Genomic DNA, 16,641 nt, shown 5'->3' with positions numbered 1-16,641 from the left:
ACATCATGAGGAAATCTGTGGTGAAAAAGATTTCATGACCAGGTTGCAGATACCCTTCTGTTTCCACATCTAGCCTGGCCGCCATTGCTCCTCCTCTTCCAGAAAGCCATGTCTTATCAACATACGATTCTCATAAACAAAACTGTTGGACCTGTAGTTTGATTATGCCTTTCTTTCAAGTATTGTCTTGTCACTATTTCATGAATGTTCGCAGAGAAGCTGAGACACTGAAGCCAGAGACAAAATATTTAATTAACTCACTGTATAGGCAGCATCATGAGCATCACCAAGCTTGTACTGGTTACTTTTGTCCCCAAGTCTCTTGGAGGTGATGGCAAGGGCCCTCATATTTGTCTGCACGTTGTTTTGTTAAAGAAGAATAATGCTGAAACTTGGAGCCTAGTTTATTTTAAGTAGTAAGCAAGTCTGCTCTTCATCTCAATGGGAGAGATGATCTCATCTCTCATGGTTCCTCACTGCAAACACACTTGTAAGAAATGGCCCAGGGAAGAGTAGTCAGTCTTGCATTCTTCACATACTCAATAAGATGAGCAGGAGCAAGAGAGATGAAGGTGCACAGGTATTTCCTGCTCAGGATTTGTTAAGCTTGATTTGGACTATCATTAGAATTGTTGATTAAGCCTCAAGAAAGTGTCAGCAAGCAACTGCAGCATTGATGGCCAACCATAATGTAACCAAGGCTGCTCAAGCACCAGAACTATATGAATTTGTATCATTGATGCTACAATGAAGTTGCCCTGGTTTGAGTCTGCAACCAAGGTTCACATCCAGGAACTGCCAGTGATGGCAGCAAGCACAGCAGATTATCAGGACCAGCCAAGTTTACATGAGTTTCTCCATTTTCACAGCACATAGTTGGAATGACAAACAAAGCAGCAAGTGAGATCACCAGCAGCAGCTGTTGCTTGAGCCGGAAACAGTATGACTGTTGTGCCAGGCTGTGGTGCTGGACACAGGGGTGAAACAGAACAGTCACTGTTCTCATCCTCATCTTGCACAGCCTAAGTTTGAAGGTCCTCCCAGGTGCTAAGGTGGTTGTCCTCCCACACAAGTCATGAAATCATGGTGTGTCCCAATAGGTAAAACCTCACTTTTTCTAAACTTTTCTCTTGCTTGCACCCTCACCTTTTATCCAAAAGGATCAGGTGTGAGAAACAAAAGCATCTTTAGATAATTTACAGAGACATTATATCCCCCACCTTGACTGGCATGAGGCACTGTAGATTGACTGTGAGTAGTGAACTGATTCAAGTAGTCACTATCTTCACAATCTTACGTGAAGTCAGTAATAAGACGACAACTGAGCTAACTCTAAATCTGGTAGTACCATCTTTGGCCAAGCTGCAACCTGGAAGGTGTAGAAACTACACCAGCTTAGTATTGCTATCATGAGAATGAAAGCCATACCATTCCGAAAAACGATCAAGGCAGAATGGCACATGTTCAAACTACATGTACAGAACCACTCTATAAACTGGAGTCTACATAGTACATTTAATGGCTTCAGTGTGAATCCTTACACGCGGGGTTGTAGTAGATTCTGCTTGGTTTCCCATATGGCTTAAATTCCTGGGACATCTAATTAGTATTAGTTCTTTCACGTATTTCAAGCAAACATGGACACCTGTAGGTTTTCCACATTCCTCACATTCATAGGGCTTTCCTCCACTGAGTTCGTATGTGTTTACTGACCAAGGACCAAATGAAGTCGTCCTCACATTCTTTTCATTGATAGGGTTTCTCTCCAGTGTGAATTCTTAGATGTTCAATTAGTCTTGAGGAAATAGTGAAGGCTTTCCTGCAGTGCTTATATTCATAGGGTTTCCCTCCAGTGTGAGTTTGCACATGGATGCAAAATGTCAAGGCAAATGTCACTATGCTTTTCCACATATCTTACACTCAAACGCTTCTCTCTACTGTGAATTCTCAAATGTGTACTTAGATATGTGGAAGTAGTAAAGAATTTCCCACATTCACCACATTCAAAGTTTCTCTCCAATGTGAATACGTTCATGTCTCCTTAGGCTTGTCGAAAAAGCGTAGGCCTTCCCACACTGCTTACATTTATGGGGTTTTTCTGCAGTGTGAATTCTTGAATGCCCAGTTAGGCTTGAGGAATCAGTGAAGGCTTTCCCACATTCCATACATTCATAGGATTTCTCTCCAGTATGAATCTGTTTATGTTTAGTTAAGTATGCATGCCTCCTGAAGGTTTTCCCACATTCATTGCAATCATAGGCTTTCTCTCTATTGTGAATTCGTTTATGTCTAGTTAAATCTGAATGCCTGATGAAGGCTTTCCCACATTCGCTGCATTTATAGGGTTTCTCTCCAGTATGAATTCTTACATGTTGACTTAGATTTGAGCTACAAATGAAAGCTTTCCCGCATTTCTTACATTCATAGGATTTCTCTCCAGTGTGAATTCTTACATGTCTAGTTAAGCCTGAGGAAACAGTGAAAGATTTCCCGCATTCCTCACATTCATAGGGTCTCTCTCCAGTGTGGGTACGAAAGTGAATGACAAAGCACGAAGAATCAGCAAATGCTTTCCCACACACAGTACATTCAAAAGGCTTCTTTCCAGTATGTGTTTTTACATGCTTAGTTAGGCTTGAATATGCAGAGTAGACTTTACCACATTCCTTGCATTTATAGGGGTGTATTCCAGCATGAATTTGAATGTGAATATTAAGGTATGAAGAACTTCTAAAGGATTTTCCACACTTCTTACATACAAAGGACCTCTCTCCAGTATGAGATTTTATATGTTTAGCAAGGTTAGAAGAGCTAATTAAGGCTTTCCTAATTTCCTTACATTTATAGCGTTTCTCTCCAGGGTAGATTCCCATGTGAATTTTAAAGCACACAAAATACTGAAAACTTTTCCCACATTCCTTACATTCGTAACGTTTCTTACCAGTTTGAACTTGCACCTGTACACCAAGGCTTGTGGAGTGAATAAAAGCTGTTCCACATTCCTTCCGTTCATAGAGTTTTTCTCTATTGTGACTTATTATTTCTGCCTGAAAGTAAGACTGATTAACAAAAGCTTTCCCACTGCCACTGCATTTGAAGGCTTTCTCTTCCATGCTAGTTTTCCAAGACACAATATTTGCAGTCAAGCTGACAGTCTTTCCCCACTCATTAAATACAGAAAGTTTCTCTCTAGTAGAGGATCTCTTGTGCAGAGTAAGGAAGCTTTTTCCATACTGATCATCCTCATAAATGATTCCTCCATTTGGAGTTCTCTGTGTCTTAAGGCATGATTGTTCACTGAACTCTTTCCAATGTTCCTTACATTCACAGAGTTCCCATCCACTGTGGCTTCTTTCCTGTTGATGAAGAAGGATAAAAGATTTCTCAGATTAACTGATCTTACCCATCTCAAAATAGAAACATCATTATAATGCCAGTCTGATTTTTACCATTTCCATTACATTCAGACAACTTCCTATCCTGTTGATTTCGCTCAAGTTGAATGGTGAAATCCTCGTGCCCAGATGATGTGTGATCTACTCTGATCTTAAGAGATCACTGCACAGTTTCAGGGAATTGTTTTAAAAACCCAGTGTCTAGTTACATAGGTGGAAATGAGTACCTTTGTGAATTATGAAGCAATAAATCTGAAGCTAGGTTTTCAACCAAATTCATCATATTCAAAATATCTCACCAGAGAACTGACTCTCTCTTGGGTGAACGCCACTTATCTCAAATATCTAGCACTTATGCTGATCTTCTAGAAAATGAAACTCCCAGTCTATATTGAATATGGAAAATGAGAAATATCTCTTTTCAAACTTACTGATCTTACCGTTTTTATCCCATTGGATGTTTTTCCCCCTAAAATATCCTGTGGAGGAATTGTTGAGTCTTTGGCTTTAAGCTGCATTTCCCATTCTAAAGTAAAACAGAATAACACATGTAAAATTTGCAAAAAGAAATGGTAGGTTAAACGAAGTAAAAATAATAGGCTCATTGGTTATTTTTTACAAATTAAACATGGTAAAAAGAGAAACAGTATGGCTGACGCGTAGTTTGGCTAGGTTAAAAATTTAACAATGATAAGGATATGGAGTCAAAATTGAGTAGTTGATTAAAAAATGATCCAATGAAAATTAAATACGATAGGAAAAGAGACAGAATGTTATCAGAGAAGGAAAGCAAGCAAGATCTGGACAAAGAGCACACACTAAAATAAACTTTAAAGAAAAAAAAAAAAAAAACCCAGAACAGGTCTTTGGTGAGATCACAGGAAACTTTGAGTAATTGTAAAGTAAGAATATATGTGAACATGAAGACATCCCAAAGCATCAGAGACCAATGACCTCAGCCTTCTGAGAGAAAGCACCTCTTAAAAAGTCTCCTCATTATAATTCCGAACATAGTGAAATTTTCACTGGCCATAGTTGTTCTTCACGCTTACCTTGGCAGACTCCTCTCTCCACTGTCCTCAAATCTTCTTTGTGTTCCAACCAAGAAATCAGATTGGGTTTCAACAACTGATAACCTGTCCACAGGGAAAGACATATTAATGGACAAGGCTCCTGTAAAAGACAATAAACTCTTCAACGAACCGGTCCTATATTTCTAATGAATATTGTAAAATCATTCAAATGAGATAAAAATGCAAAAATCCCTTTCCTGTGCCCCAAGTAGATTGTTTATCTCTGGCTCCTGAAACCACATTCAGATGTACACATACACATTTACAAAGCAATAAGACTTTCACTGCAAGAGAAAATAAAAGTGCAAAAAGAGATTTTCATTCTCATGGAGAAACTACTACACCATTGGTTGTCAAACTCTGGTGTCCATCAGAATTGTGTCCAGTGTCTTTTAAAACACAGATGCTTAGGCCCCAATGCCAGAGTTTCATTCCGTACGTCAAAGTGGAATCTGAGAATGCACATTTCTAACAGAGTGATGGTGATGCTGTTAGTCTTAGAACCACAGCTTTACAGCAACTACGCTGAATAAAAACCCATTAATGCAGAGACCATGTGTATCTTATTTCCCATTGTACTCAGATTTGACATCACCCATCCAGGAACATATTAAGTACATAATATTTACCTGTTCCATAAGATGCTACAGCAATGATGTCAGCCTTACCTACTGTCGTCAGGTTCTTGTAGTTCTCCAGCATCACATCTCTGTATAGGTTTCTCTGAGTTAGGTCCAGTAAAGCCCACTCCTCCTGGGTGAAGTCCACAGCCACATCGTCAAAGGTCATGGAATCCTAAACCATCACACACAAGCTGGCTTCAGTAAAGTAACATCTCCATCAATGTTCACTGGGGAATGAAGATGGGAGACCTAATGGCAACAGAGGGTTCCAAGGTCTCTCACCAACTTTCACAGGGTGCATGGTCCTAAGTACTCTTCTATCTATACTTATGATTGATATCCTTCAGTTATACCTTTAATGGAACCTGTAATACATGAACTTATCTCACCCCAACTAGACTAAAAGTTCTTGTCTTATTTCCCTCTTACAGGACACTCCTAAGAAAATCGCAGTTACTTGTAAATGCTGATGAATAAATTCTTTGGAGAAATGCACACCCTCATCTTCCTTACCATCTGTCAGCATACCAAACAATATAAAAATTATTCAGCCACCCTCATCAGTCAACAGCTGGTAGCAATAACTGAAATACTCAGCTTACTCAGGGTAATCCAACACCAATATGATGCACCACTTTGTGAGGAAATTCAACAGGAACTCCATCCTTATTGGCTTCATTTCTTTAAGAAGCTCTGGAGACAGGTCTACCTAGAAGGAAATGTGTCTGTCTGGCGGATACAGTATGTAATTTTGTAGAATACACTTTCTTCGCACCTGGGAACGATGTGTCAAACAGTCAGTCACCATTCTTTCTGCTTCTAGTTTTCCTCAGGAAGGCAGAACTGATCCTTAGAAAGAAGACCTAGGGGAAGAGAAGAAGAGATGACCATAATTCCCACATTCACCTGCCTAGAAATTATTCCTTTCTAGCTTTAAATTCCCAAATATCCTTGTACACTCAAGAAAATCCACTCTACTGCCATCAAATGACAAGAGAAGTCCTGTCTCACCTGGAGCCAGAAAAGGGGATTGTGAGCCATGCTGCCCATCAGGAAAGGAACAATAGTTTCATTTCACAGGTAAGGAAACCTAAGCCCTAAGTAATGTGACTCTTCATTTGTCAAAGCAATAAAATTCATGAATGAGATTATGCAGTAACTCTGCCTAATGCACATACACAAGGAAGCTGACTTAGAGCACAGCATTCTCTAGCCTACTTTAGTTCCTCCTAGATGAACCAGCAGCATGAGTGCCCAGGCCCAGACCAAAGGACTCTATATCATACAGGGAGAACTTAAAACAGCCTCTGAAAAAGTGCATTACCAAGGAATTACCATGGGACAAATCAGAGGTCACCATCCTGCAAGACTGATTAGTGAAATTTGCCTGAACACTCCTTTCCTTGAACCAAGATTATTTTATGGCAGCTTATGGATATAAGTGGATAGGGCCATCTCCATCCCTCTGGAGATTGGGTTATCTGGAGTCCTGTTTCATATCAATTATTAATCAACAAATTTTAATTATCAGTCATCCAACACAATAAATTAGCTCGTTCTACCCAATGACATAGCTGAAAGCTACTAAAACAGTATGCTTGATAATGTGTATCAGTAACATCAATTGCCATTTACTGAGGACCATTCTCTACCAGATGTCTCACTAGAAGCTTGTAGGCTCACTTTTATGCTTTGGACAACTTGAATATTTCAATCTACTATTTCAACTGTAAATTTTGTATGATATAAATATAAATCAAGTATATGGATTTAAAAAAACCCCAGTGTCCAGTGAATTTGAATACTCTGAATGAAGAAAATAATGTAAAATATCTTAATTTTTAAATATTTATTACATGCTTAAGTAATATTTTAAATAAAATATTAAAATAAAATACATTCTTAGAAATAATCTTACTTTTTCCATTTTTGTTTATTGTGGGTACTTAAAATATTTTTATTACATACATGATTTACCAATCATGTTTGTATTGAACAGCACTGGTGTAGACTGCTGCTAGGCATATGAGGGGAAGAAAAACAAAACATTTTATTCAATCAACATCCTTGAGCTTCCCTTGATGGATGTTTGGAGAAGCTTGAAGCTCTGGGCCTCCTTTTAAGTTCTTATCACTGGCTTATCTCTTTATTCTTTCAGTCTTTTCAGACAACCACCTTTTCATATTATTCATCAGTTACGTTTCCACCAAATCTGCTTCTGTTTATTTGTATCTTCCATAGACTTCTTCCATGTTTCTCTTTCAACATTCTATATTTAACAGTTAACTTTCTTTTAGTAAAAAATCAATAACCTTCAATAAATCCAACACAGACCAACAAGCCAAATGCTGACCTACAAAATGGTATTTGAATAATGACAAACAATGAAAGTTCCACAGTTCATTATCTATTAACCACTATCACCCTCACAACCCCAGTCCTTATTCTACAGTTCAGAAGACTAAAACCCAGAGACACATATGGTCACAAAAGCTGTGTGTCTACACTCACAATATAACTGTACTTACTACCAGGGGTCTTAAACGGGGGGGGTTCAAACTCATTGGGCTGAACAGGCCCACAAATGTGTTTTGCCAGATGGTGTCTGCATAGAATGATTTAATTTGTGTTTATTTCATAATTGAGATATAATTAATGGACAAATTCAGAGATCTTAAGCATTTAGTGGATGAGTTTTGACAATTGCATATACTTGTGTGATCATCAGTCACAGAATACAGAACACATTTATCTCCTTAGAAAGCCTCCTTGCCCCTTCCAGTACATTCCTTACTCAGTGACCCTAGACAAGCACTATCTGAGTTCAATCAGTTACTATATACACTATTCTATATATTAGGCAGTTTACATATCATTTTTAATTGTATATCCTAATTGATTTTCCTCTATTGTTTAGTGAAACAATATAGGTGAAATATATTAAAATCTCCCACTAGAATTGTGGACTTGTCTATTTCTTCTACTTCAAGCAATGCTTTATATATTTTCAACAGTATTACTGAGTGGATACACATTTGAATTCTTATATTTTTGGAGAAACAGAATCTTTTATTATAATGACCTCTGTAGCTGTAGTATGGCTTTTTGACAATGTTGTCTGGTATTAGGATCAGCTTTCTTTTGGAGAGGAGTTTTTTTTTTTTGCATATCACAGGTAGCCTATGTCTGTTCTGGATGCCAATGCTTGCAATACAAGGAGTGGAACAGAGCTTGGCTCACTGAAGGCACCCAGTGATTAGTGATAGACAGTGGAGATTCATCACACCACTCTTCAAGTATACCCAGACTATAGCTAAATAACTGTTCATAGCACAATACACATCTCAGTTTTCAGCCATGTATTTATCTTAAGAAAGTAAGGATGGGAAAAACAACATCGTCGTCTTCTGAGCACTCATCCACCAGCCTTGGCTAATCTGTGCATCAGTCAGTTGATTCCCATGGCCTCCTTATATGGATACTTAGTGCTCTAGGTCTTGCACATGTAATGCCACCCCAATTCACTTCACATCTACCCACCAGTCATGGCTTGTCTGCATTCCAGAGGTTTGCTTTCTGCTTGCCCTCTGACTGCTGACTAGCTCTGGCCCTGGCAAACCCAGTGAACTACTGCACCATCCAATGGCCTGCCATGACACCTTCTCCAACAAGGTCTCCAGTTAAGTGTTGGGAAGAGGGCCACCCTACAAGTTTGGCCTTCCTTAGGTACTCTCCATCAACTCTAAGACATCTGTTAGAATTCTCTTTACATCTTTATATTACGCTTCTGTTTAAATCAAAGTATAATTTCTGTCTCTTGATTTCATGCAGACTTAAACAGAATCAAGAAGGACAGTGATCCCTCAAGACAAGAAGTAAAGATGAGATCTGGGGATAGGTTTGGTCAAGTCTTTGAACTTCAGCAAAGAGCTGAGCTCCTTGCCAATGGGAAAGACATTCATAAAGCCACAACAGTCAAGCTAGTACCTAGTTTATTGTAATACAGTGCCAACCGAAGCACCTGCCTTGGGAGACTAAGTGAATGCTATGATTACAGCAATAATGATGATTATAATGGTTGTGATGAGGGATGCATTCTTCTGAGTGCAGTTGCCCAGAAAACAGCAAGCTCAGATCTGCTAACCTGGAGTTCAAGTCAAAGTCTGGGACCAGAGAGATTCCATGACAGCTCTTAAAAACTCACCTTTTGTGGTCACAGGGGCAAGATATTGCTGAAAATCAAATGCAAAACGTAATTGTTCAACCATACTTAAATTCAGTCTCATGCAGTAGTTAATGTGAAATTGAGGGCACTGATCTGGGAAGAATGAGAGGAAACCTGAAATGGGGACATCTAGTAAACCCAGATGAAACTCACAATCTTCAACATCCAAGACACTCTGACCCTCCCTTACCATGAAGTAAGTAGCTTGCCCTTTCATTTTTGAAACGACTATCCTTCCTCTGATTGATAACTCTGTGATAATCTCACTTGGAGCAGATGCCTTATAAGGAATGTTCACTCTTAAGACCCACTATAATCACCTAGACTCACAGCTAGTGCAAAATCCAAGGGAACTGGTATAAGATATAAGGCAGGAGATAACAGCTTACATACAAAATAAATCCAACTCTGTAAATATGTACCAGAAGAAAATAGGGGAATATGTACGCTCCTAAGAGATCAAGCTCAGGCAATTACAGTGAGTACAAGTGAATTGTATGGTAAGTTGCAAAGGCCCTTTCAACAACTGTGATTGCACTACCCACTCTTCCTCAGGCCATGTGTATAGTTTTCCATGGTGGTCCTTACATCCTGCTGACTGAGACAAAAGTCTGGTTTACAGATGAGTATGCATACTAAGCCTGAATCATCTGGTGGTGTAGTTGAAGCTCTATATCCTTACTGAAAGAATGACTCTGAAAGATAGTAGTGATTAAAAATGTTCCCAGTGGCAGAACTTCAACAAGTATATTTGGCTGTCCATTGGGTCTGCAGTGAGAAATGACCCTATGTTTGGATACTGATTCATGAATGGTTGGCAATCCTTTGGCTGGATAATCAAAGATGTGGATGGAACAAGATTGGAAGGTTGAGGACAAGGAACTGTGGGAAAAGGTATATGAATGGACATCTCTGCACTGACAGACTGTGAAGTTATTTGTGCCCCATGTGAACACCCACCAAAGGCAACCCACTGTAAATGAGATTACTAATAATCAGGTGGGCAAAATGACACAGTCTGCAGGTGTCCATTACTTTCCCAAGCCACCCCAGTGCTTGCTCAATGGGCCCATGAACAAAATGGCATGGTAGTAGGGATAAACCTTACATATGGGTTCAACAGCATGGACTTCCCCTTTTCAAGGATGACCCAGTTAACACTATTGCTTAATGTGTGGCTAATGTGCTAAAAGCAGAAATGAACACTGACTATTCAATATGACACCATTCCCTAGAGTGGACGAGTCACCCACCTGGGGGCAGGGTGATTATACTGGATCTCCTCTACTACAGAGGTGGGAAAGAGCCATCCTCACCTGAATAGATTCATGTTCTGGATATGGATTTGCTTTTCTGCTAGTACTGTTTCTGCTTATACCACCATCCACGGACTCACAAAATGCTTTACCTATAGTCACGGCATTCACACATCATTGTTTCTAATTAAGAAACACATTTCATTACAAAGTGCAACAGTGGCAGCATGTTCATGGAATCAACTGGTCTGGTCTTACCACATATGCTCAACACTGAAAAGGAGCTGATATAAATGAAAGGTGGAATTGCTTAGTGAAAATCCCATTTCAAGCACCAACTGTGAAACAACCCTTTGAAACAATAACATTCTGTCTTACAGGACACAGTATATGCTTTGAATCAGATAGCCTTACATGGTACTGTCTCCCCACAGCCAGAATACATGGGTCCAGGAATTGATGGGCAAATGTGAGAACAGCTCCTTCACAGAATTTTTGCTTCCAATCCTAGCAACTTAGAGCACTGCAGGTTTGGAGGGCTTAATCTCTAATGTAGAATGCTTCCCAGAGGGGGCATAATTATGGTTCCACCAAAAGAGAAGATGAGATTGCCACCTGGCCATTTGGGGCTTCATCTACTGCCTGGAGTAATTGTTCTCTATTACCAAAGGGAAAGTGGGTTACTGCAGTACAACTGGGGCAAGGAGGATGAACCTAGAACCTCCTAGCAGTTGCTACTCCACAGAAAAAGTTAATAGAAAATTACAACCGAAAAAAAGGCAGGACAATGAAGGCTTTGGACTCTCTGGGAAATAAGATTTGGGTTGCTCCATCAGATGTACAAGCCAGACCAGCTAAGGTTCTCAGAGAGGGCAAGCGAACTGTGGAACCAGATGTTGGAGAAGTAACCTGTGGATATCAACCACAATCAAGAGACCAATTAAACTAACCAATCACTTCCATATCCTTTCCATTTTTATTTTATATACAAGTTATTAGCAGTTAACATTACAATTTAGTCTTTGGAAAACAGAATATTCAGTGAGACTGTGAGAAAATTTGAGGAATTCAATTTTTTCACTATGTCTTAACTATTTTAAGGACTAAGTGCAAATTTTCTTCTAGTAAGTCAACAGATGAAGGATTAACTTTATCTAGTAATTAACATTCTCTCAATTTTACCTTCTATAAAACTCTCATTTCATTTATTTTCTTTTCTATAATAATAACCCAGTTGTAGGTAACCACCATTGTGTTTTAAAACTTATTCATTGTGCCTTCAACCTCAAATTTCTTGAAGACCATTCTCAAACTAAGAGTTTGTGCATTCTTTTTAAGTTGTAAGTAGACTCAAATTACTCTCTTTCTTAAAATATTTCATAAGTTTCCCATGGCCTTAGAATGTAGTTCAGAGCATGTAATTCCTCTGGTCCTGTCCCCACACTCCAATTTATCTCCCACCATTCTCTGGTTCTGCTCTGCTTCAGCCAATCCTCTTTCCTCAGCTTAAGAAATACACTACCTCTCAACTGCTCTAGTATTTTGCTCATGAAGTTCCCTTCATCTGCAATGTTTTCATTCACTCTACACCTCCTCACCCTAGCTCAATGACTTGATTAGCTAAATCATATCCATGTTTTCATTCTCGATTGAAATATCAACCCCTCCCAATGTATCTTCTCTTTTCACATGAAGCTGTTATTATGTCTAGATAATAAACTTGTCAGAATTCATCTAAAATCTGTCTTCCTAAATAGACTGTAAGCCTCACGGTGGCAGTACTATCTCTGTTTTCATGGCCATTGTTTCCCTGTCCCTGGCACACAGTGTAGCTCATTAGAGTAATATAATGATCATCTGTGGATTGTCAGAGAATTGCTGTTTACCACGAAAATGTTACAGTGGGAGATATGCACAAATTGAAGTCATAAAAAAATAGAAAAACAACACAATAATTAAACAGGAAGTATACAAAATGTGTGTGAACACTACAAATAAGCCTAAACACTGTAATTCTGAAAATCTATTTGAGTATTTTTACTCAGGAAGAAAGTGGACTGGATACCTTTTTGAACACAAGTGCCTTGCAGTTAAAACTAAAATTTGTTCTGTTTCTCCAGAATGACTTTTTTAAAATTTATTTTTATTTTTTTGGCGAGGAAGACGAGCCCTGAGCTAACATCTGTTGCCAATCCTCCTCTTTTTTTGCTTGAGGAAGAGTAGCTCTGAGCTAACATCTGTGCCAATTCTCCCCTATTTTTTGTATGTGGGATGCCTCCATAGCATGGCTGATGAGCAGAGTATGTCCATGCCTGGGATCCAAACCCATGAACCCAGGCTGCCGGAGCAGAGCACATGGAACTTTAACCACTTGGACATGGGACTGGCCCCCAGGATGATTTTTAAACACGTTTTTAAGTTGATTTAGAAACTACCAAATGGGGGCCAGCTCTGGGGCCGAGTGGTTAAGTTTATGCACTCCACTTTGGTGGCCCAGGGTTTCTCTGGTTCAGTTCCTGGGCATAGACATGGCACTGCTCATCAGGTCATGCTGAGGTGGCATCCCACATAGCACAACCATAAGGACCTAAAATTAGGATATACAACTATGTACTGGGGGGCTTTGGGAAGAAGAAGAAAAGAACAAGATTGGCAACAGATGTTAGCTCAGGTACCAATCTTCAAAAACAAAAAAAAGAACCTACCAAATGGCACAGGATTTATGGAAGGGGTCTATATATCCAGCAAAATTAAGTATGTACTTGTCCTTTGACCTAGAAATCCAACCTTAAAATCCTGCCTTGAAAGTGTACTTCTACAAATCTGAAACAACATATACAGAAGATCACTGCTGGTTACTCAGAGATGCTAAAACAATTGACAGAAAGGTTGTTGTGGAGTAAGATTCTGAATGCGCCAAAATATCACCCCATTTATGACTTTCTTATTCAAAAGAAGAACTCTATTTTTAAAAAGAAGGGCTCTGGTGATTACTACCTTAAGTAATCAAATGTAGCATCACTGACAGAAGGACAACATAAATCTATGTCTTCCTAATGAAATGTAACTTGAGGTACACAATATTATCCACAAAATACTTTGTAAGTGATCTTTTGAAGTCTCCAGACCAGAAGAAAGCTGGAGCTATCACGCTGCCTGATTTAAACCATATTACAAAGCTACAGCATTCAAAACAGGATGGTATCAGCACAAAAACAGATGTATAGACCAACTGAACAGAGAGCTCAGAAATAAACCCAATGTATGGTTAATTTATGACAAAGGAGCCAAGAATATACACAATGGGATGTGTCAATAAATGGTGTTGGGAAAACCGGACAACCACATGCAAAAGAATAAAACTAGACCACTATCTTACATCATAAACAAAAATTAACTCAAAATGGATTAAAGACTTGACTATAAGACCTGAAACCATAAATATCCTAGAAGAAAAGATAGGCAGTAAGCTCGTTAACACTGGTCTTGGAGATGATTTTTTAGAAGTGGGACTATATCAAACTAAAAAACTTCTGTATAGCAAAGGAAACCATCAACAAAATGAAAAGGAAATCTACAAAATGAAATAAAATTTCTGCAAGTCACATATCTGCCAAAGGGGTTAATATTCAAAATATATAAAGAACTCATACAACTCAACAGTAAAAAAATAAACAATTTAACTAAAAAATGGGAAGAGCATCTAAACAGACATTTTTCCAAAGACATACAGATGGCCCACAGGTACATCAAAAGATGCTCAACATTACTAATCATAAGGGAAATGCAAATCAAAACCACAATGAGGTATCACCTCACACCTAATGGATGAATGGATAAAGAAAATGTAGTATATATACACAATGGTATATTATTTGGCCATGAAAAAGAAGAAAATCCTGCCATCTGCAATAATATGGATGGACCTTGAGGGCATTATGCTAAGTGAAATAAATCAGACAGACAAAGAGAAATACCACAGGATCTCACTTATATGTGGAACTCAAACAAACAAAAAACTGAAACTCTTGGATATAGTGAACAGATGAGCGGATGTCAGAAGCTGGGGGTGGGAGAAATGGATAAAGGTGATTGAAAGGTACAAGCTTCCAGTTATAACATAAATAAGTCCTGGGTACATATAATGTACAGCATAGCGACTATAGTCAATACTGTATTGTATATCTGAAAGTTGCTAAGAAAATAGATCTTAGGCGTTCCCACCACAAGGGAAAAAAATTGTAACTATGTGTGGTGATGGATGTTAACTAGACTTATTGTGGTGATTTCAGACTATATACAAATATTGAATCATTATGCTGTACACCTGAAACTAATATAAAGTTGTATGTCAATTACATCCGAATTAAAAAACAAAGAAACGTCAAAAAGTGTGACTTTCTAAAAGAATGTATGACTCTTCAAAAAGTCAATATAACAAAGAAGCAATAGCCAATGCTCTATTTTAAAAGAGATTAAAAGACATTAAAAAATGCCATATATAAACCTTGATTGCATCCTAGATCCAAAAACACCCAAAAGCATATTTTGGAACAATGTGGAGGATTTTAGTTTTTACATAAAATAGACAGTAGATGACATTATTATTATAAATTCTTCAAAGGGGGAATAATTGTATTATGGTTTTATTAGCACAATGTCTTTATCTTTAGGAGATGCATTACCAAGTATTTAAAAGTCAAGTATCACGCCTGAAATTTATTTTCAACTTACTGTCTCAAACAGTTTATCAAAAAATCGATATTTATCTAGAGAGCAAACATGCAAAACGCTAAAAGTGAGTGAATCTACTTCAATGGACATTCATTGCACTGGATGTTCACACTTTAGGTTTAAGATTTTTCAAACAAAAGAGATGGGAACAATTATACTTAGTGCAAACATTCTGTTTACAGGAAGTTTATTCTAGAAATAGGCAAAAAAAAAAGCCTCCATCTGTTTTTTCTGACTGGCTCATGTTTGGAAGTTTTGTAGGGAGAAACAGGCTTAGGAAATTCAGATGAAGAGAGAGGTGAGTATTCTTGTTCCTCTTTAGCAGACAGACTATGGTCTAAATATGCTAACATTTCTATACAGAAATACGCACATCATGGACATCTTTCTAAGAAAGCACATCATATTCCTACCCGAATATGTGTCAAAGATAAATAAAGACCGTGCAACGTCAAAGCCAAATTCTCAGATGAAACATTCTTCCGCATATGAAAGGAAACAGGCCTCTGGAACCAACCTTCCCCGGCGCACACCAGAGACGCCGGAAGCACCAAGTCCGGGTTGACGCGGACACGGACAGCAGTCAATCCAGCAGAAAAGCGGAAATCCTCTTCCTCCTGCAGGAAAGTCACAAGGCTGCTGTGGAGCCTCTGAAAGGGGAGCACAGAGGATGACGCGACCCCACAGAAGCGCCCTCACCCCACTGCAGATCCGGCTCCTCCCGGGGCACGACGGCCGAGCGGCGTCTAGGACCTGGCCCTGCCGGGAGGCCCCGCGGCCCCGGCGGAAGCGAGCGGCGCGCGCCAGGCCCCTCTCAGCAGGTCCCGGGCGGCCGCCCAGGCACGTCCCGTGACTCCCTCTTCCGCCCGCTTCCCCATCCTTGGCGCCCACCTCGCCGAAACCGAGCTGCGCTGGACCACAACCGACAGGAACAGCTTCAATATGCACCGCGGCAGCAGCCGCCGGAACCCCGGCGAATTGTTACGTCACTTCCGCTTCCCGTCGGGGGCGGGGTTGGGAAGGGCGGGGCTCCGGCGCTGGAGCAGTCGGTTCCTCTCGGCAACCTCAGAGCGGGGATTTCTGCTTTCCTCCCGCGTGGGTGCGGATGGGCCCCGGCTAGGCTCTGCGTGGGGATTGGGGCCCGAATCAGCCCCAGGGCCAAGGTGGAGGATGGAACCAGCCCTGTAGGCGGAGCTACGGGCGGAGGGCGCGGCCGATCCCTGAGGGCGGGGCTGGAGGTGGGAGGAGACCCAGCGCGCGTGTGGACGCTGCATAGTCAAGCCTGAAGGGCGAAGCATTAAAAGGCTTTTCTCCCTCTTCTCCCCTCGTTCCTAG

At 39.8% G+C, this 16,641-nt stretch overlaps 1 protein-coding gene across 4 annotated transcripts in view; it reads right to left on the bottom strand.

Annotated features, from left to right (window-relative positions):
* LOC100061960 (zinc finger protein 426) overlaps nt 1-16,301 on the bottom strand; it is a 16,567-nt gene extending 266 nt beyond the window's left edge. The window contains exons 1-7 of one of the 4 annotated variants that reach the window (XM_070274157.1): nt 16,198-16,301; nt 15,824-15,923; nt 5,694-5,954; nt 5,137-5,263; nt 4,448-4,531; nt 3,836-3,921; nt 1-3,356 (exon numbers count right to left, since the gene is read on the bottom strand). The exon at nt 1-3,356 is cut by the window's left edge and continues 266 nt beyond it. In XM_070274157.1, the coding sequence (XP_070130258.1) occupies nt 2,004-3,356; nt 3,836-3,921; nt 4,448-4,531; nt 5,137-5,257 (1,644 nt within the window). In that variant the 5' untranslated portion in view covers nt 5,258-5,263; nt 5,694-5,954; nt 15,824-15,923; nt 16,198-16,301 and the 3' untranslated portion in view covers nt 1-2,003. The remainder of the gene's footprint in view (nt 3,357-3,835; nt 3,922-4,447; nt 4,532-5,136; nt 5,264-5,693; nt 5,955-15,823; nt 15,924-16,197) is intronic. The other 3 variants (XM_014741873.3, XM_023645504.2, XM_070274158.1) reach the window with 3 other exon arrangements.
* Nucleotides 16,302-16,641: the final 340 nt, after the last annotated feature.

The sequence above is a fragment of the Equus caballus genome, chromosome 7 (genome assembly GCF_041296265.1).
Source record: "Equus caballus isolate H_3958 breed thoroughbred chromosome 7, TB-T2T, whole genome shotgun sequence".
NCBI lineage: Eukaryota > Metazoa > Chordata > Mammalia > Perissodactyla > Equidae > Equus > Equus caballus.
This window is presented reverse-complemented; position numbering and strand designations above follow the sequence as displayed.